The sequence below is a fragment of the Marmota monax genome, unplaced genomic scaffold (assembly GCF_021218885.2).
Source record: "Marmota monax isolate L192 unplaced genomic scaffold, Marmota_monax_Labrador192_F-V1.1 WCK01_AAM20220418_F8-fsc00108, whole genome shotgun sequence".
In the NCBI taxonomy this organism is placed as follows: Eukaryota; Metazoa; Chordata; class Mammalia; order Rodentia; family Sciuridae; genus Marmota; species Marmota monax.
Genome location: NW_026694593.1, coordinates 2,253,623 through 2,275,611, shown reverse-complemented (window position 1 = coordinate 2,275,611; position 21,989 = coordinate 2,253,623). Strand labels below are relative to the sequence as shown.

Below are 21,989 nucleotides of genomic sequence, written 5' to 3'. Positions count from 1 at the left end.
AATAAATAAAAATATAGCCGGACATAGAGCACTTCTACTCCCCCCTAAGTTCCTCAAGACGCTCTGCTGTCAACCTCTTCCCCCGGCACGGATCTGTTTTTTGTTCCTGTAGTTTTTCCAGAATGCCAGGGACCTGGGCAGAGAAGCGCCACATCTGTGTACTAAGATCGTGACGACATCCGAGCTGCAGGAATGTGTGATTCCTTACTAAACTGCTGAACCGCACTCCACAGCAGGGACCTACGGGCTTCCTATCAACCTGTTGCAGGACGTGGGAGTTTTTCCAGTTTTCAGCTGCGGTGCACAAGCGGCCACAGACTTCCCCGACAGGTCCTCAAGGGCTACTTTTAGTCTCGCTAAGGCCTCCTCTGGGGGTGCAAGGGGTGTGGGGAGGAGGGCTGCTAAAAGTCGGGAAAGTCGTTCGAGTGGGGCTGGAGTGCGGCTGGGGGCAGCGGCGGAGCCCTGGCCGAGAGCGGCCCGGGGCTGGGGTGCTGCTGCTCGGGGTGCCCCTTCTCCCGGATCCCTGCCCCGCGCGCCGCTGGAGCCGCACCGGGAAGGGACGTGCGCCCGGCTCGGCCCCGGAAACCGGCTCCCGCAGCCACGCCGCACAAGGCGGGCGCCGTCGCAGCGCACCCCGCGGACGGCTTACCTGCCAAGGATCCATGGCGCCCCTCGGGCATCGCCCCGCCTGCGCGCCCGCCTGCACCCGAAGCCCCCCGGGACGCGAACCCCGCGCCAGTGTGCCGGGCGCAAGATGGCTCCGGGTCAACTTCACTTTCGTTTCTTCGGAAGGACGGCCCCCTCCGAGGGCTGGGCGGGGTAGGGCTCGGGCAGCCTAGCGACCGGCCGGGCCTTGCACCGACTGCCCCTCGAGTGCCTTCCCGGCCTCCGACCGGAGGTGGCCTTTCTTTAGGAAGTCGGAGAACCTGCCGCGCCCCTGACCCTCCCGGGGCCTCGGAGGAACGCGAGGCTCCGGCGGGAAAAGCGGCGCTGGGGAAGCGGCCTGAACTGGACTCCGTGGGTCTCTGGGGGGGGTCCCTCCAAGCGACTGACGCCCCACTGTGGGCTGTCTGTCCATGTCCCCTCCGCATCGCGAGCTGCAAATCAGCGGGCACCAGCCAGGCGACTTCGCAAGATAAATCAAGGTAACCGCAAAGGGACGATCTGGGACCCACGTCGGCGACCCGCCGCTTCCCAGGCCGGGTGAGTACCCCAGAGTCAGCTCTGGGGCGGACACTGGCCACGCGCAGGGGTTGAAGCCGGGCTTACTGTGGCCACGGGTAAGCTGCTGGACGGGGTCTGGTTCCGAAAGCTCACACTCGGTCACGACTCGCTCACACCACTACCTTGTTATCTAGGAGGAAAACACCTACGGATTCCATGGTCAAGCTTACCTAACTGCTTGCCCTTGCATCTAACCCTAGGAGAAGACCCACAGATCCGCTCCAGGGCTCAGCAGCTCCTTCCCCCCACTCGGGGAGAAGAGCCTTTATCCTTTTTTTTTTTTTAATTTTGTTTTATTTATTTATTTATTGGTACCAGGAATTGAACCCAGAGATGCTTAACTGCTGAGCTATATTCCCAGCCCCAGAAATTCCCTTTTCTGTGTTTGATTTTTTTCCCCACCGCTTGAGATTTATGTCCCTTCCAGCTGATGCCCTGTCGCCACTGTCCTCTCGTTCATCCAACCTGTCAGTCACACTACATTTCATTCTCTTGTAGGCAGTGATCTTTCTTCCTTCTGTGTCTTTGCACATTCTGTTCCTTGACCTAGAATGCACTTCTTCTGTTGAAGTAGTCTTTCAAAATCAGCTTCAAATATTGCAGGAGAGAGAGGTCCCTCACTCCAGGAGGGGGATGGGTGAGGCAGCGGGTTCAATTCTTGGTTCCTGGTTCTGTGCTTGCCCCTTATTCAGCATTTATCCCTTGTTCCTCTGAAAATCCTTCAGTCATTTAACATCACTTTACTAGGCACCTAATGTGTGCCAGTGTGTGAAGCACAAATAAGAGCCCCTTCCTGCAGCTGTCAGTCAGTGGCAGGGGTGGGTGGCAGCCAGAGGATGGATGCCTCAACAATCATCCCAGTGTTAGGCATTACTTGTTAATATAGTCTTCTGAGGGCAGAGAACATGTTTTATACACCCCTATATTGCTGGTTAGTTGAAATGAATGAGAGAGCACTCGGCAGGTAAAATAATGGGCAGGAACATTGGGTAACTTCACAGGATGAAATTAAAAATATCAATAACTATATGAAAAGATCCTGAATCTCATTACATCAGGGAAATGCTGGGTAAAGCTGCAGTGAGCTACTTCCTATCCACTCAACAGGCACCATTAACCACTGGATCAGAACAGGTAGGAGCAAGGACAAAGAGCAGCTTGTCAACTGCAGGAAGCCAGTTTGCTTTTACCCAGGAAAGATGTGAACATACATACACACTCCACAATTCAGCCACTCCACTCCTACAGGAGGACACACATACAAGAAGTCCGTAGATGCACTATTTGTAATAGCCCCCAAACTTCTGGAAACAACTCAAATGTTCATCAAAGTAAAATGGATAAATAAATGGTGGTATATGCCTATGATGGAATATTGTATAGCAACACAAGAGAAATACTACAACTGCAAACAACAAGGTGGGTAATTATCTAAATGAAATTGAGAGGAGCCATATATACATTATATATGATTTCATTTATGTAAAATCCCCAATCAGGCAAAACTAAACTATGATACGCCCTGCATAAAGACAGGATGGTTTACCTTTAAGGAGGAAATAGGGGGTTTTGACTGGGAAGGAATATTCTGGGTGCTGGGGATGTTCTAGTTCTTGAACGGGTAGTAGCTAGATAAGTTTGCTTTCCAATAATTCATTAAGTTAAACATTTATATTTTATTCACATTTGGTGTGTACATGAGTGTATTTCACAATTTTAAAAAGGTTAAGAAAGAACAAATCTTCCTGCAGCGACTCCAGCCCATTTCCCCATGTTCTTTTCTCCACTGAAGCAACATGAGTCAGGTCTTACCTCACTTCCTTGTCTTCTGGATAAATAATCTCAAAGTCTTTAACCTTCTTCAGGAATGATCCAGAAGCGCTTCGGCTGCTTCCCATCCCTTTTAGTCTAACATAGTATAGAGCGCTGAAGCTGAAAGGAGAAATGTCTTTTCTAAAGACGGTCAGTTTGTGCCTGGAAAGAACTGCTGCTGTCATTTAATCTTAGCAGCTCAGGTAACTGCCAAGAGTCTTGTTCATCTCCTCCTCCTCCTCAGTAATTGTTTTAATTCCCCCGGGGCTGGGAGGTGGTGACTGAAATCTTTGTGCTGTTCTATTGTAGAGAGATGGAGCTGGAGGAGTTGGGTGAAGCTCTTTTAAAAATTAACCAAAAGTAGGCTGGGGCTCAGCGGTAGAGCACTCCCCTAGCACGGGCGGGGCCCTGGGTTCCATCCTCAGCATCACATAGAAATAAGTAAATAAAATAAAGGTATTGTGTCCAACTACAACTAAAATATATATATATATATATATATATATATATATATATATATATATATATATATATATATATATATATATATATATATATATAAATAATGCCAGGCGAGCACGCTACCGCTTGAGCCACATCCCCAGCCCCTTGGGGTTTTTTTAAATATATATATATATAGCGCGCTCGCCTGGCATGCGTGTAGCCCGGGTTCGATCCTCAGCACCACATACCAACAAAGATGTTGTATCCGCCGAAAATTAAAAAATAAATATTAAAAAAATAATAATAAAGTTTAAAAAATAAAAAAATTTAAAAACCCAAAGTAATATCTGATTATTGCATAAATTTTCAGAGAATACAGACAAGTAAACATAATTAAAATCATCTTTAATCTTCCATTTCTAACTCATTGGTGTCCACCCTTCCAGGGTTTTCCCTGTGCATGAAGATACCAGGGACAAGAGGTGACTGGTCGTCTCCCAAGGTGTCGAACCTCCCCAGGGGCTGTGAAGTAACCCCAAACGCAATGCCTCTAGTACCTACCACTTAGGACTACTTATCAATGATTGCCTGAATGATTAAGAGTTATATCTCTATAAACAACATGTCTCCGCATGCCCCTCACTCAGCAGCCCTGCAGGTGCAATTCCATGTGGGCCTCCAGGAGGCTGGACCTCCCCCATCAGGGGGAGGGTACTTCATCGTCATTGCTTGCTGTTTCAATGATAGATAATGGTCTGGTTTTGTAATCATCAATCTGGTTTGTTGTGGACTTTTCTGTTTAACCTCACTGCCTGCAGGGACGCATATCTACAACAACAGCTTTGAGCCTGTCATCTCCTATAACCAGGCTCTGGTACACACATGGCTGCATCCAGCTGGATCATTCATCTCCAAGGAGTGAAAAGTCTGCAGATTCCCACAATAGGTACGTACAGTCTTGCCGGTTGTGCTCCCTAGACAACTTGTAACATATTATCAGAGAAAGTAATAGAGTGCTGAGTTATTTTTAAGTCCTAGGGCATTACTTTTAAAGAGGATATGTACATAAATAGTTTTCTAAGAGGTAGAAGAAAAACAGAAGTCTAAGAGCGGTTCATAGAGTTGGTCGGCACAAATTACTGGCTGCTGCAGCTGCTTGTTTTTTTGTACAGGGATTGGACCCAGGGACACACTACCACCGAGCTACACCCCATCCCCTTTTTATTTTTTATTTTGAGACCAATTCTCTTGATAAATGTTCCAGGCTGGCCTTGATCTTGTGATCCTCCTGCCTCACTCAGCCCTCCTAAGGCAGGACTGGGATCCCAAGTGGGGGCTCTCACACCAGCTGTTTCCCTTCACTGTTTACCACTCTACCCTGGCAACATTAATTTTCAGAATTCACGGGGTCTCCCATGTTATCCACTTGCTTTGATAACCTATAGGGGTTTCAGGGGACAGAATAGTGAGCTGCCCAACTGGCTAGAGGTGTTCCACAGCTATATTTATATTATATACTATTGATGTTGGTGACCAGAACTGGCTTTTGAAGCTCCAAGAAATTAAGAAAAAGTTAGCCCCCAAAGAAACAGAGGTCTCCAAAAGCGGTTAAGTGCTCAGGCCCCAAGTTAACCAATAAATTAAAGAAAAGGAGTGGCATTTACCTAGTATCTGCATGGGCTGGGCATTGCGGTTAGTAGATACTGTTATAAATAAAACTGCAGAATCAGTAATAATGTCAAAACAAGACTAAACCCCATGGCTACCAGGCCTCTGTAGAATGTTCTACATGTCTGTATAACCACTTAATGTACATTTAGACTCATAACTACCCACAAGGTGACCTCTATGCAGCCTGTGATTTTATGCATTAAATCCAGACCTTTAAGCTGCCTGTCCTCTGCTAGCTCAGTCTTTGAGTGCAGCCTGCCTGAGACTGGCTTAGCTCCTGGCCTGCTCTGAGATCCCACCAAGTTGGGACCCAAAGAGTAGACTGAGGTCTACTCTCACTTTTTCTTCCTCCTCTTCCCAGCCTATGAGTGGAGGGGCTTAGTCCCAGTTGCAAGGACAATGTCTCAATCACCACAGCTCATAGAAAGCAACTTGTGCAGGCTTGAAGGCAGCCTGGCCAGAGTGCTGCAGTTTTTTTCAGGAGAAGCAGGTTGAGGTTGATTTCCTAAGAGCCAATCTGCAGAAAGCCAGTTTTCAAATGGCCAATTCATAGTTGGTAGAGTTGTAAACTGAAGGACCAATTTACAAAACAACCAATTACTTTTTTTCCTCCTTGGTCTTAACTGACCAGTGTTTATCCTGTCTTTACAATAGAATTTGGAAGAAAGGTACCTTGCTTTCTCTCTTCTGCCCTGGAGCTACAACTGAGGAGAAACCGGAAGAGCTAGAGGCTGAGATCCAGCAGCTTTTGTAGAACTTTCCTCAGAGTGACTTTCTGGGAATTGACAGAGGGCCTATTCGAAGTGTCTACCATCTTCTTTCCAAAGGGAATTAGTAAAGCTTTGCCATTTAGTTTTTTTCTTTATTTTTCTTTTGGTATTTGGGTTTAAACCCAGGAGCTATACCACTGAGTTACATCCTAAACCCTTTATAATGTTAAGTCAGAGACTTGCTAAATTGCCCAGGTTGGCCTTGAACTTGAGAGCCTCCTACCTCAGCCTCCCAAGCTGCTGGGGTTACAGGCATGTGCTGCTGCATCCAGCTAGACTTTGCCGTTTCTAATTTGTCTTTGACAAGTCAGTATTGACAAGTTCACAAAAATTTCCATCTGTACACACAGAGGAGAAAGCCCTGAGGGGTCAGATTGGAGATGCTGGCCTAAAAGATTGTAGGGATGTGGTCTCAAGTCAAGCCATGCCAGTGGCCACCAGGAGCTGGAGGCTCAAGAAGCAGTTTCAACCCCAGAACCTCTGGAGGGAGAGCAGCCCTGTCCATACCTCAGTTTCAGTCCAGTGACACTACTTTCAGACTTCTGCCCTCCAGAGAGAGTAAACTTTTGCTGTGTTAAGCTACCAGTTGGGGTAATTTGTTACAGCAACTTTAGGAAACCAACACAGATTTTTGCCAGTCGGACAAACCACAGAGCTAAGTTGGGGACAGCCTTAGGCCTCGCTGGGCCACCAGCCAGGGTTCTGCATTTGGGGATATCAGATGGAAAGGCAGAAACAGACTAGCTCTCACAGACAGCAGAGTACAAGCCACAGTGCCTGCTTTTAATTAACCCCAAACAATATATCCTTCTCATTACTGTCCAACAAAATTACAGTTTTCTGATTTTATTTTTTTCCAGGAAGGTGCCATTCATTCATTAATTAACTTATTTATTGTGGTACTGGGGACTGAACCCAGGCCCTCATGCATACTAGGCCAGTACATCCCCACCCCAACTTATATTTTGGAATGAATGCCCCGTGCGGTAGTTCCAGATACTTGGGAGGCTGAGGCTGGAGGATCACTTGGGCCCAGGAGTTCCAGACCAGCCTGGGCAACCTAGCAAGACTCTGGGTCAAAAAGGAAAAAGAAAATTTTTTTTATAAAGATGAAAATAAATCCCATATGAAATAAAAAAAAAATTCCAAGGAAATAATATAAAATGTAGGCAAATTTCTGATATGATTGTGTGGGTTTTGTTTCGTTTGTTTTTTTTGTACTAGGAATCGAACCCAGGGGCACTCTACCACTGAGCCACACCCCCAGCCCTTTTCTGTATTATAGACACAGGGTGTCACTGAGTTGCTTAGGGACTCGCTAAGTTGCTAAGGCTGGCTTTGAACTCTCGGTCCTCCTGCCTCAGCCTCTCCAGCCGCTGGGATTACAGATGTGCACCATGGCTCCTGGCTGTGACTGTGTTTTATGCAATTGTAACCCCCTCCCTCATGCACTCTGTCCAGTCTTCCCCACACAGCCAGAGTGATTTGTGAAAAACGCAATCTGATCATGTCATGAAATTTAAGAAAATTATAAACTATCATTTAATGGGAGGAGAGACAGGCAGTCGGAATCCAGGAAGGGGCCAAGGAGGCTTTAGCCATGCAGACAGGGCTCTGGTTGAGAAAGCATATTGGATCCATGGGTGCTACAGCTTAGATCTGGGGTGTCCCCCAAAGTCTCATATTGAAAGCATGATTGCCAGTGCAGCAGGGTTCAGAGAGGAGGCTTCTAGGCAAGGACTGTATCATGAGGGCTGTGCCCTCATCAGTGACTAATCCACCAAATGGTATCATCAAATGGATAGCATATCTGTAAGCCCAGGGACTAGGGAGGCTAAGGCAGGAAGACTGCAAATTTGAGGCCAACCTAAGCAACTCAGCATTGCCCTAAGCAACCTAGCAAGACCCTGTCTCCAAATAAAAAATAAAACAGGCTGCATTGAACCTCTGGGTTCAATCCTCGGTACCAAAAAATAAATAAATTGACAGCTGAATGGACTATTGGGCGGTAGGACCTACTTGGAAAAAGTGGGTCACTGCAGGCATATCCTGGAGGGGTTGGTCTCTACCCGGGTCCCTTCCCCTCTCTGTTCTCAGGCTGCCATGGACGGGGCCACTCTCCTCCACCAAGCCCTTCTGCGAAGAAGCTTCTGCATTGGAGGCAGCCAGCGCAGACTGAAAGCTGTTAAACCGTGAGCCAAAATAAACCTTCCCCCTCCAGGTTGTTCATGTCAGGTATTTTGGTCACAGTGAGGAGAAGCCAACTAACACACTGAGTATTTGGTTCATTGTCATATTTCAGTGACTTACTCGGTGTTGCATACGTGTGCTTTATACATTTCAAATATCTACACCATCACCACCAACAGCAAAACAACGTGACGGCTTCCTAACGTTCCTAAGGTAAGGCAGACAGGCAGAAACCTTGACGTGACTGGTGGGGCCTCGTCTGCCTGGACCTGCGGTCCTCGCCTCTCGCCCTCAGTCCCTGCTTCTCAGCCTCCCCAGCCTCCTCTTCCCTTCCTGCAGGCTGCCAGGCTCCCTGCTGGCCGGCTCTTGCCTGTTCCTCCTGCTGTCACCTTCAGAAGGTCGGGGAGCACCGACCCTGCCCCCGAACCTCTCCTTTGCAGCAAGTTCACACCTATGGTTTACATTTCTTTGTTGGTTTCTGGGTTAGTGTCAGTCTCTGTAACCTCAGGTTCCGTGAGGCCAGAACTACACCTGGCGCTTCACAGAACATGGTAGGCCACCCAAAGTATTATTGAAAAACGAAACATGTACGTTTTCCTTGAAAGACAGGCCATAGCTGTGGCACTCCCACACAAACCAGAGTCTTCCCACAGGAAGGTGACGGATCTCGTTCTAAACTGTCCTTCCCACTGCACACTCCAACTCTGATTGACCCGGCCCACGCCCTGTCTCTCTGGAGTTCCAGGTTGAAGTTCCAATATGGAGTGAGTGCACTAATAAATTAACCCACAAAGCAACAAATTCTGACAGCTGCCTGGGCTGCACTACCCGGGCACCCAGCCCTGACGCACACACAGCAAGAGCCCACTTATCAGAAGCCTCCACAAACCTCTGTCCTGCCCACTGCTAAAGACCAAGTTCCCAATCCAGATAACACCAGCCAGCAAGCAGTATTTGGAGACTTGATATAGAGGCTGTGAGTAGGTTCTAAAAAGCTACCTCGTCCAGACTCCTCTCCCACTGCCTAAATTTTAAACTAGACTGGCTTTGCCTTTGCTAGACAGGAAAACTCCCACTGCGCACTCCGTCTTTGATGGCAGAGTCTGTATTTTCTGCTTAACAAAGAAGGCTCAAGGGGCTGGGGGTATAGCTCAGTTGCCAGAGTGCTTTTCTTGCATCCACAGGGCCCTGGGTTCAATCCCCAGAACCATCACACACACACAAAAAAAGAAAGAAAGCTCAAGGAAGGCAGGACTTCAGAGAGATGAATGAGACCCTGTTAGTTTCCACCCCTGCACCCCAAGCTGATGAACCTTTTCTTACTAGGCGCTGCCCACCTGAATCAGTCTCCTTGTCTGGGAAGTTCCAGGCTTATGGGGTGGCTGTAGGGGTGGGTGGGGGGAAGGATTCTTATTTAATACAACAAAGAGTCAACATTGTACTTTGGAATAGTTAGATATTGCCATTAAAATGAAAAATAAAAAAAGGAGGGCTATAGTTACCATTCCTTTTTTTAGGAATTTAACCTTTACTTTTTATTTATCTGTTCTTTTATGTAGTGCTGAGGATGGAACCCAGTGGCTCACCCTTTCTCGGCAAGCGCTCTACCACAGAGCCACAGCCCAGCCCAATACAGTTACCATTTTTATCTTATTAACTCTAAGAGCCACTGTCTTCATACCTTAGTATTTCTGATATTGGAACATGAATTGCATTATAAATGCATTCTCAGTATAGTGCCCTCCATTTGTTATTAAATCAAGAGCATGTTCTTATGCTCAATGGTCTTAGAAAAAAAATTCACATCCTTACACATGAATATTATGGCATATTCTACATCCCCAAAAGAAATAAGCGATAAACTATAGTTTTTGTTCAGATGTGAGGTGTTCCCCAAAAGTTCATGTGCGAGATAACGCAAGAATGTTCAGGGGTGAATGATCAGATTATGAGAGTCACAATCCAGTCAGTGGTCAACCCCCTGGTGTGGATTCACTGGTGGTAACTAGGCAGGTGGCTTGTGGCTGGAGGGAGGACTGGGGTGTGCCTTTGTCCTCTGTGAGCCTCTCTCCCACTTCCTGGTTGCCGAGTCCTGAGCTGCTTCCCTCTGCCAGCCTTCCACCATACTGTTCACGGCAGGCCCAGAGCCATGGGGTCAGCTGGCCGTGAACTGAGCCCCTGAAACCATGAGCCAAAATAGACATTTCCTTTTTCTAGGTTGGTCTTGTCTGGTCTTTTGGTCACGGCAACACAAAGCTAACTAAAATAACTATTAAAAAGGAAAGAAAGGGGCTGGGATTGTGGCTCAGCAGTAGAGCGCTCGCCTAGCACGGGCGGGGAGCGCGGGCGGGATCCGGGTTTGATCCTCAGCACCACATTAAAATAAAGGCATTGTGTTGTGTCCATGTACACCTAAAAATAATTTTTTTTAAAGAGGAGAGAAAATGGATTATGTGAAGATGATACTATCACAACCCTAGTTGAGCCAAGAGGTTCAATTGACAAACTCTTTTTTTTTTTTTTTTTAATATTTATTTTATTTTTTTTAGTATTTGGCGGACACAACATCTTCGTTTGTATGTGGTGCTGAGGATCGAACCTGGGCCGCATGCATGCCAGGCGAGCGCGCTACCGCTTGAGCCACATCCCCAGCCCCTGACAAACTCTTAAAATGAACACCTGTCAAGGAATATGGCTAGATATAAGAAAAATATACAAAACACAACAATTTCCTTATACTTAGGGGAAATATTCTATTTTTTAATAGCAAGCAAAACATAAAAAGAAATATCTAGGAATAATTTTAAGAAATATGTAGAGCTTGCATGCAGCAAGTTATAAAAATTTGAGTATATGTCCTAAATAGAAAGATATACTAACCCCTATAAATGCTAATTCCTGCCAAATTTTAAAACAATTTACTACAAACTCTATGAGGCTGGGGGATAGGGAGTGGGTGCCACATTTCCTCAAACGAACCCTACTGTGTGTAGAATCCAGTGCATAATAAAGATTCAAAAGCCATAGCCCTGAGGGACCGGGGCTGTGGCTCAGTGGTAGAGCACTTGCCTGGTACGTGTGAGGCACTGGGATCGATCCTCAGCACCACATATAAAATAAAGATATCGTGTCCAGCTGCAGCTAAAAAAAAGCTGTAGCAATGAGAAGACGGATAATTCAATAGATGGAGCTGGGGCAACTGGTTGGCTATTTGAAAGAAAAAACAAAAATCTAGATTCTTGCTTTACATTAATAGACCCAATTTCAATTGTAATAAAAGATTAAATATAGAAACCCCTTAAGTAAAAATGAATTTTAAAAAGGCTGTGTGTATTATTTGATCTGTTTCACAGCAGAATCACAAAGGAGAAGACTGATATCGGTTCACTGCAAATAAGTTTTGTATTTAAGAAAAACAACATGATGTTTGAAAATGTTCACAGTAAAAAGTTTAAAAATATATAAACCAATACACAAATGAAAACACAGACGTCACCGTCCCCACACGTGCGCAAGACAGTTAATATGTACACGTGTGTGTGATGCTCACGCACCTGGAGCAGAGTGAACGCACGGCAGCTCTCAGGTGGCAGCACTGAGATTATCTTTTCATTCCCACGACCATCTTGTGAGAGAAGCGCTCACTGCCTGTTTATGGAAGGGGAAGCTGAGTGGAACACAGTCGGAGAGGTTCCAAGAGCATACAGTGAATGCCAGGCATTCAGACCCAGGCATCTTGGCTCCAGAGTGGGTGCTCCTGGCCATGAAGCTATGTTATCCCCACTAAAACAAAGCGCAAGTGCTTGTCAGACATTCAGGAAAATATTCAAACTAACAGAGACATGAAAATGAGTCAGCAGTTAACCACTGGGATGACTCAGCGCTGGTGGGGACCACGGCTACCTTCATGATCTAATCGGATTCTTGGAATCCATCTTGGCCTCTTTGAAAAGTTCTCAAATCTGATTTAGGTCCCTGCCACCTGTGTTCTATAAGCCTTTCTATAAGCCCATTCCTCCTAGGATAAAGGCCCCAGAGTGAAACAAGATCTGCACCAGGTCCCCACCCCTGGTCTAGCCCACTCTCAACAGACTTCAAGAGCACCTTCTGTCCTACTGCCCAATAGCACAGAACTCTCTTGCAGTCTTGAAAAAGCCAAATCACAGACTCTTTTCTCTTCTGGTCTTGTTCTGATATCAGAGGGCATCTAAAGTTCGCAGTCCCCAGAACCCTAGGTAGCTTTCTTTGTAATCTTACGTAGTTGTCGTTCTACGTTCCTGAGATCATTTGATTAATCACATCTGTCTGTCCTGTGTAGAAAGTCTTGTGCTTCCATGAGCCACCACAGTGCCTTGTCTACAGACGGTGCTCAAGAACTGTTTCCCAAATGAATGTCACGTACTGAGCAAATGAAAGAAAGGGGGGGGGGGGAGAAGAGGAAAAAATAACAAGGACAGGAGAAGACTCAGGCACTTTCCTATGCCAGTAGTGAGGCTACCTGATGGGTTCAACTTCTTCACCAAGTGATAGGTTAATGTGTGCTGAAAGCGTTTAGTACGTTTAGAACTTCAGTTAATAATGATCATGTGAAAGTAATAAATTATTTCATCATTATTCATTAAACAATGTCATTAAGTCATAAAATCAATCTCGAGGAAGAGAATTTGAAACTTAGCATGAACATCGATGTTCACATGAACAAACAGCATGGTTTAAAATAGCAAAAAACTGAAACGAGCTTTAACACTTGAAGCTGTAGACCTGCTCCAGTGGATCATGACAAAGATGATACTTACTGACAATGGGAGAGGTTAATTTCCTAAACAGAACCCCAAACCGTAAACCTAGCACAGGTGCAGCTTTGAAGACTCATGTGCCCAAGAGGCGAACACTGCTGACCAGCTGCCCACCCCAGCATGGAGCCTTCCTTTCTGGGAACCCTGATCTTTGTCCACTTACCTCTGAGAGGATCAGCTCTCTCTGAGACCCAGAGGGAGGCGACCTTGATGGTCTTGGCATTCCACTCCCTCAGGTGGGCAGTGATACATGGGATAATTGTGGCCAGCAAACCACCCAAAGAAGTCTGTTGGGGAAGGGTTTCTGGGGCAAGGGTCCCTTGCTGTGAGTAGGTGACATCTGAAGATGGTGGAGTGAAGGGCTGGACACTGTTGAGTTGCTGGGTCAACCAGCACAGCAATGCATGAAACACCCAAATATTAATGGTGACGTCTGAGAGGCGGGACTTCAGACAACTCATAAAGATCAAGAAAAGTTGTCCTGCATCCATTACACTTAGGATGTGGTCTTATTTACATTTTGATAGCTTTCTATAATCTTCAATTTTGCTTTTAATAAAATACAAAACAAAAAATAAAAAGTGTGTATCACCCTTAAAATGGGGGGGGTTAACTAGTATGTGTGGGGGCCTGGGTTCAATCCCCAGCCCCCACACAAAAAAGGTTAAAAACAAAAAGACGATATTGACAAAGCTCACAGTCTAGTGATGGGGAACCCATGTAAATAATAAATAAATGACTAAAATGTGAGACAAAAGCACAGTGGAATACCTTTTCACAGCTACCAGAGCAGCTAAGATAAAAGGTTCACAATACCTAAGCCGGGAAACAGCTAGAATCCTGTGGGTGGGAATGTAGAGTGGCACAACCGTCTGGGAAAACTGTCGAGGCTGAACCCAGCGACGGTAGTCCTGGGCACTTAGTCCCCACAATGAAAGAAATGTCTACGAAAAGACTGTACAGGAATCTCAGGAACCAAGGGCTGAGGGAGGGGGAAAGGAGTTAGGTTCAATGAGAACAGAGTTCTCAGTTTGCAAGACCAAAGTGTTCTGGATTTGTGTTGCAAAACAATGTAAATATACTTAATATTACTGAACCTTTAAAAAAGGTTTAAGACGGTAAATTTTACATTATGTTGTTTGTTTGTTTAATTACCACAATAGAAAAATGGGGAAAAATGTTGATGGGGTTTTACTCTTATTAGCCCCTAACTGGAACAACCCGACTGTCCGTAAACACCTTGATGTGTATTCACACGGTGGATCCGGACCCAGACAACTTTGTTGCACCTCACTGGAAGAAGCCACGCACAAAAGCACATATTGCATAATTCCACTCGTATGAAATTTAAATGACAAAACGAATCTGTGGTCCTAGACATCAGAACAGAAGTGGTCTTTGGGAGTAGTAGTGACTACAAAGGGGTACAGGGGCTGGGTGTGGTGGCACATGCCTGTAACCCCAGAGACTCCGGAGGCTGAGGCAGGAGGATCACAAGTTCCAGGCCAGCCTGGGCAACTTAATGAGACTGTTTCAAATTAAAAGGAAAAGGGCTGTGGAGGTAGCTCAGTGGTAGAGCACCCCCAGAAAAGAAAGGGGCACAGGGAAGCTTCCTAGGGCAATGGGAAGATTTATTTCTCCATCTGGGTGGCAATTAAAATATATGAAAAGAACACATAGGTCACACATAGCTACATCCCAATAAAAAGGTCTTAGGACAAAGTGAGGAAGGGGAATCCATCAGCACCTCCTACTGAGAAGCTGCTTGCTGACGCTGAGTGCCTCTTTAAGCCCGATAGCTCCAGATCAATATCATTTCCTGCGGCAATTTATGGAAATGCTAGGCACACCAAAATTTTAAGAAAGAGTGCCCCCTGACTTATGATGGGGCCACAGCCCAATGAGCCATCGCAGGTTGAAAATAGAACAAGGAGAGAGAGTGCTAACACACCTAACCCATGAACATCACAGCTTAACAGCAGTAACCGGAGCGCTGTGGTCTCCCCTCCTCTCTGTGTGGCTGACCTGGGACTCAATGTGTATGGCTTCAGAGCCATTATAAACTGGAAAGTCGAAAGTCAGATCATTCTACGTAGGGAACCACCTCCGTTTGAATTGGTTTGTGGGAGCAAGCTTTGCTAGTCTGATAAATTATTTTAAAAGGGGAAAATATGTAAGCATAGTAATGTAAACATCTTTAAAATAAAACATAGACCTTTATCTAATGAAAACTGCTTTTATTTAAAGTGTCACACATTTTCATCAAGTATCCTAAAATCTGAAATAAAACTGAATATTAGCTTTTGAAAGTCATGTCAAAACTAGAATACAGAATGAAGAAGAAACTTTGAAACTTACAAGCAAAGAGAGCAATCAAAAAGGATTAAAATTTATCTACATAAGAATGAAAAATAGGTTTTACATGTTTAACAATAAAGCCAAAATTAGGTGAAGAATGATAAAATGGGAAAATGTTCGGAGCAAGTTAACTTTTTTCTTTTGCAATGAGCAAGTACTCATGTTTTTGGAGCATTTGTATAATTTATGTTAAAACCACTTGAGCATAATAAATTAATAAACAAAATATTATTTGAGAATTTTGAAAATAGAAATAAAAGTAGTAAGATAAGCAAAAAATGTTCACTTACAAATTACAATGAAATACCCTTTTCAATTGAGTTAGATTTTCCTTTTTTTAGTTAAAATGGCCAGATTTAGAGAGGGCAGGTGGGAGATACACATCCAGTGCTCAGGCATCGCCGACGGCAGTGGGAACGGGAACAGGCTGAGCATCCTTCTCTGATAATCGGAAACCCAACATGCTCCAAAATATGAAACCTTTCAGCTCTGATACGATGCCATAAATGGAAAATTCCATACCATGAAATGCTATTCCATGCACAAATTATTTTTAAAAATTGTATAAAAGTACATTTGGGCTGTTGTGGTTTGGATATGAAGTGTCCCCCAAAAGCTCAAGTGTGAGCCAATGCAAGAGGGTTCACAGGGGAAATGATTTGGGTGTGAGAGCCTTAAGTAATCAACAAAATAACCCCTAATGGGATTAACTGAGAGGTAACTAGTGGTGGGTGGGGTGTGGCTGGAGGAGGTGGGTCACTGGGGGCATGGGTTTGGGGCATATGTTTGTATTTGGCAAGTGGAGATCTCTCTGCTTCCTGATGATCAGTGAGCTGCTTCCCTCCACCACACTCTTCCACCATCATGTCCTTCCTCACCTTGAGCCTGAGGAATGGAATGTACTGGTCGGGCCTTTTAGTCACAGCAGGGAAAAAGCTGGCTAAAACAGGCCAGGCATATATGAAATGTAAGTGAAATTTCATGTTTAGTGTTGGGTCCCATCCCCAGGATGTGTAGGCATCTATTCCAAAATCTGATATCTGAAACACTTCTGGTCCCACACGTTTTGGATAAGGGACACTCAATCTGTTATTTGCTTTTTAGGAAGCAATCAGGACTAAGCACTCTAATGAGTACTGCAGCTGGCCTGGAACTGGAGCTTGGAGACATGGGGTTAAGTCTGTATCTGCATGAGAATTACTTTTCTGTTATTGTTAAAAAGAAAGACAGGGATATTTTCCCTTTGTCGTGTGGTGTTGGAGGTGGGCATGGACTGGGTGGGATTCCCCCAAGTTAAGGCATAGCACTAACCCAGGCAGATGGTATGCTGTGGAGGAGTGAGGGTGTGGATTTGGGCTCCCCCTAAGAGAGGGCTGAAGTCAGATGCTTGAGCGCCACTGCCTTGAAGAGCCACTGGTCCCCCACAGGCTCTGCACACATCCCAGGGCAAGGAGGCTCTGGACAATGGCAGTGGGTGCCACTGATGTCACACTGACGTCAGCAATGGCAAAGGCCAGGTGCAGGTCAGCGTGCATGCTGACGATGCAGTAACTTGTACTTACTACCATGAGTGTGAAGACCTCAGGAAAGGGCTGCAGACACCCAGCTGTTACTGGTGGCTCTATTTCTGGGGGACAGGATGAACCTGATGGAGAGACCTTACTTCTTTCATAATTTTAAAATGGGAATGTTTTACTTCCATTTGTCCTTTCATGAGTGTCTTGATATTTAAAAAGAAAACAAGTCTTAAAGTTCATAACCCTTGACCCCAAAACCTCAGCCTAGGAATGAGTTGCTATTTATAAAGAGCTTAGAACAGTGCCTGGCACATTGTAGGTGCCCAAGGAAATGTTTTAAAAATAAATACTCCTGACAGATGCAGTGGGACATGCCTGTAATCCCAGCTACCTGGGAGGCTGAGGCAGAAGGATGGCAAATTTGAGCCAGCCTTAGCACTTAGAGAGACCCTATCTCCAAAAAAAAAAAAAAAAAAGGCTGGGGATTGTAGTACCATGGTACAGTGCCCTGGGCTCAATCCCTATCACTGCAAAAATAAATACCCAAGAAAAAAGCTTTAGGATATGAAAAAAAAAATCCTTAATAAACAACCTATCAAAGTTTAGAAAGGAGCTGGGTGTGGTGGCATGTGCACTTAGTCTCAGGTACTTGGGACACTGCACAAGGAGGCTCATCACTTGAGCCCAGAAGTTCAAGGCCAGCCTAAACAACATAGGGAAACCTCATCTCAAAAACAAAACAAAAACAAAAAAACCAGAGACTCAGAAGCATTTGAGAGTGAGTCAGGTCTATGTCCACACAGGGTGGAATTCCCAGTGGGCTTCTCCTTGGGCCTGATCTCTGCAGGTTCAAACCCACATGGAGAGCAAGGTTCTGCCTTCTGGGGATGATCTGCAATACTCAGTGTCAGACCTTTACAATGAGACTCCATCTATCATGCTGACTGGAATCCTTAGTAACATGAAGCTAGCATTTTCTTCCTCTGGGCAAATTTTCATTCATTCATTTACTAAACATTAACTGAGCACCTACTATGTGCTGGGCACCATCCTAGGCACTAGGGATATCAAACAAGGCAATGTTCCTTTCCTGGTTGTTCTCATGAAGCTGATGTTCCAAAGAGGAGAGAAAAATAATAAACAAATAAATACAGAAAGCCAGTGATTGTGTGTGCTCTGAAGAAAAATAATGCTGGCTAAGAGTAGGAGGTAAGGAATACAAAAAAGGGGTTCTGCTTAGTGGAAAACAGAATGGTAAACTGTTACCAAACAGAAATAAAAATCTACTATAGGGTATGCTCAGAGAGAGGGGGTATCTAACTCAATGAAGGGTTCCGGAGGCTTCTGGAAGAAGCATGACTTGGTCCAAAAGCTAGCCAGAGGAAGCAGAGGGCAACGGCAGCCCAAAAGGAAGATGCAGAGGCGTGGCAGGAGTGCAGAGCACAGGGGGTGCTGCGCCACGCAGAGAACAGTGCGTGACGGACAAGCAAGACCAGTGGATTCATTCCAGTTGGAAGGTTCTGGAAGGGCCTTGAAGAAGTGAGATATGAGCACACATTCAAGCACATGTGCCTGTGCACAGATGCACACCTCCGGTAGTTGTCTGGCATTTCTGCCTGCCTAGTCCTCTGCACTTGCCCATCCTGTGGTCAGGGCGGGGCTGGGCATGCAGCTCAGTGTGCGGGGATGGCCCAGCATGCTCAAGGCATGGGTTTGATCCCCAGCAGCAGCGGGTGGGGAAGCCCATGAGTTGATGGAGGGACAGTTTACTTCTCCATCCCAGGTGTGGGCCTGAGACAGAGACCTGCTCAATTGTGAAATCCCTAGCCCTAACCCTTGTCGTAGTGATTAGCTGAGATGCTAGAAGACAGCTAGAAGGTCATAAATTTGAGACTGCCAAGAATCAAGTTTTTCAGTACACAGAAAAAGAAAAAAAAAAAAAAAAAAACCAAAAACAAAAGGAACAGAGAAAGACAGGGCCAAGAGAGCCTTTATGATATCATTTTAGCCCCAGAATCTAGTCATGCCTGAAGCTCACCTTTGACTTTCTAGTTAAATAACCAAAATGGGAAAAAACTTTTTTTTAAGTTGGTTCATTTTGGATTTCTTCCATTTGCAACTAGATTAATGTGTATGGGGGTGACACTTTTTGTGTGCGGTCGGGGATGGTATAAAGGGGAAAGGAAGAGAGATGTCAGAGGGTCTCATCGAGTCTGATAAAAATGGTGAAACAGGTGGCCTCAGGGCATCTGTGAGAAACAGAACCAGAGCTTCTTGGGTAGAGGAACTGCAGCATGTGTGTGTAGATCAGTTTATGTGGATGGGTTATATAAACCTCGAATGTTCCTAATAGTTCACTATCTGGACCTAAGTCATCTTTAAAGAAAGCAATGACACAGAATAGAGAAATGACACAAAAACACCATGAATGCCATCTGTTTAAAACTAGTTTACTGGGTTGAAGAAGTAGCTCAGTGGTAGAGCGCTTGCCGGGCATGCATGAGGCCCCTGGGTTCAATCCCCAGTACTGCAAAATAAGTAAATAAATAAATAAATGAACAAATGAATAAAATTGGTTTACTATTCCCACATTAATCCACATCAGTCACAGAACTTTCTCAAAAACTTAAATTTGAAAGAAACTTAATATTTTGAACTCTTTATTCTGGATGCCAAACAATCATCTGGTGCTCTCCAGAAAACTTAACTCAAGCAGCTGTACCCATTAAAGTCCACGTTGAACAGATGTTAGAGCAAAACAAATTGGTATATCTCAAGAGATCACTACAAAAGCCCAAAAGCTCAGATTCCATTGTTCGCATACTTAAAAACTCTAATCAGTTAGTCACAGATAATAACACCAATCTTGGTCTGAAAGAGTTTCAGATCTTTAAATCCATGAATCAGATGCTTATGTTACAATGTGTTGTATATAAAAATAGCTAGCTTAAGGAGACTTGGTGGCATTAAGCATAGGGCCTCCTTCTGGCAAGAATGACAATGCCTCAAGATTTGTTCTTTCCACAAGCATTTACCAAATACCTACTGTGTGCCCACGATCTCAGCACTGTGTGCCCATGCCCATGAGCCTTCCCTTTTCTCTTGGTGAAAAGGCCAAATCTTGGTTCACATCTGGACAATGCTGGGTAAAATGTAAAATAAAAAAATAAGGTATCATTGGAACAATATGAGATGCTATTTTTGCAGCCAATGCTGGCTTTCCCTTCCCCCACATACCACCTTCACATTGCTGGAACACTAGAAAGAATAAGACCCAAACCACAGAGCCTGATGCCCTGGCTCAAGTTCCAGTTCTGCTATTAACTAGTACTAACAGGACTTAGGCCAAGACTCACCTTGTGCATCTGTAAAATGGGGATGATATTTACTTCTTGCATTAAGTTGCTGGAGAGATTACATAAATTAGTATATGTGAAGTTTTTCACATGGTGACAGGTATGAAATAAACATTAAAGAGAAGCTATAATTAATAAAGTGAGATCTTACTCTCTTTCCAGATCTAGCATTTTATATGATCTACAGTAGAGAGATTATGGGTTTTGATACTCCTCCCCATCCCCCCTCATCAAACACACACACACTCACACTCACACCAGTCTGCTTTATCATATCTGGCAGAATAGCAAACATCCAAAATAGCAAAAAGATCCCCTGTCTGTCAAGCAGCTGAACCAATAAAAAAATCTTCAGTATTGACAAGTTCAAGTGCCTGGGTACTAGGCCCTTACTAATAATAGCTAAACACTTCAAATTCTGACAACCCTGCAAGGTAGGTATAATTATCTGCATTTTGTAGATAAGCCCAAGTAGGAGTAGAGGTTAAATAACTCACTCAATGTCACACTGCTGCTAAGTTTATGCCCCTTTCCACTCCATTTCTCTGCCTCCCCTACAGCAAGCACTTTTCTCTTGGTAAATAATGAACAAGATATTTCAGGATCTTTAAGGCAATAGAAATGAGCCCTTTGGTAGAGAAACAAGTTGGTATTATCACTCAGCGCTTGGCGACATTTTGAAGCTCCCGTGTTCTGTGCCCCCAATGACCTGCTCTAGCATCCCTGCCTCCCACTCCAGCGACCGGCCACCAGCCGGTGGTGTAGGCCTCTGTGTGTGTCCTCCCGCTGCAGCTTAGACTCTGCGCCTGAGCTAACTGCGCGCTTGCACTGCCCTCGCCTGCCCACGGCACTCAAAATCCCATGACAGGTATCCCTTTGGGGAGGCAAGTTCCCCAAACGCTGACACCACCTCGGAACACCTCGGGCAGGCTTACCCTCTAGTGGGGCCCAGGAATCAAGCCAAACAGATGAAGGAAAGGGAGGTGACGCAACTAGGCCTCCTGCACCAGAGCCAGACGGAGGCTGTGCGCAGCGGCCGTGACCCCGCAGTGGGCTCTCCGCGGTGGCCTCCCACGCCGTCACTGAGCGAGACACGCACGGGCAGCGGGTATTATCCCCGGGGTGAGCTGCTGGTCCAGTGCGTTTGGGGGAGAAGGCGCTGGAAGGCGCGTCCCAGGAGCGGTCCCAGGCGCCGCGCTCTCCAGTCCTTCTCGGAGGCGGGGGCAGCGACAGAGGACCCGGGGCCCGGGTACCCAGCTGCTCGGCTCCGGCCGGCGCGGCCGGCAGAGCATCCGTGCGCAGCCTCGGCCGCCCACACCCGCGTGCACACGGCTGCACACACACGCACCCGAGGCACGGGCCCCGCGCCCGCTCCCGGAAGGCTGCGGGGCCCCGCGGCGTCCCCTGGCTGCCCCTGCGGCCACCTTCAGCGCCCCCCACGACATCCCCCGCGTTTCCCCTTCCCACAGCCCCCGAGGCTGCAGAGGCCACGCAAGCCGGGCCCGGGTAGGTGACGGCGGAGAAGGGGACAGCCACTTACCGCGTCCGGGAATTCCTCGGGACGCAGCCCGCGCCGGGTGGCCGCCGCCGCCGCCGGACCCTCCCCCCGCCCTCCCCCACCACGTCGCCCGCGCTACCTTCAGCCGGGAATCAATGGCCGGGCGCGGGCCGTGACGTCACCGGCGCGCCGGCGTGGGAGGCGCCCACGTGACGCGGGCTCTTTTGTTTGTGCCCTGGAGAGTTCGGGTTGGTGGCCGGGTCTGGGCTGGCTTGAGGGTCTGTCCGCGGCGGGGGGAGGAGGCGCTCGGGGGAGGGGACGCGCCCCTGCGCTCGGCCTCGTGGGGTCCTCCG

General features: G+C 46.3%; 1 protein-coding gene and 1 long non-coding RNA gene across 5 annotated transcripts in view; one reads left to right on the top strand and one right to left on the bottom strand.

The window, feature by feature from the left end:
- The window catches only part of Adar (adenosine deaminase RNA specific), a 49,310-nt gene extending 27,558 nt beyond the window's left edge, over positions 1-21,752 (bottom strand). For 2 of the 3 annotated variants that reach the window (XM_046421954.2, XM_046421955.2), the window contains exon 1: positions 650-792. In XM_046421954.2, the coding sequence (XP_046277910.1) occupies positions 650-664 (15 nt within the window). In that variant the 5' untranslated portion in view covers positions 665-792. Of the gene's footprint in view, positions 1-649; positions 793-21,678 lie in introns of those variants that run through there. The other variant, XM_046421956.2, reaches the window with a different exon arrangement.
- On the top strand, positions 767-11,433 carry LOC124077509 (uncharacterized). 2 transcript variants are annotated; one of them, XR_009224653.1, is made up of 3 exons: positions 767-1,203; positions 4,299-4,426; positions 8,019-11,433. It is a non-coding gene; the product is annotated as an uncharacterized LOC124077509 (long non-coding RNA). The 2 variants fall into 2 exon arrangements; XR_009224652.1 differs by lacking the exon at positions 767-1,203 and having other exon boundaries at positions 3,636-4,426.
- Positions 21,753-21,989: the final 237 nt, after the last annotated feature.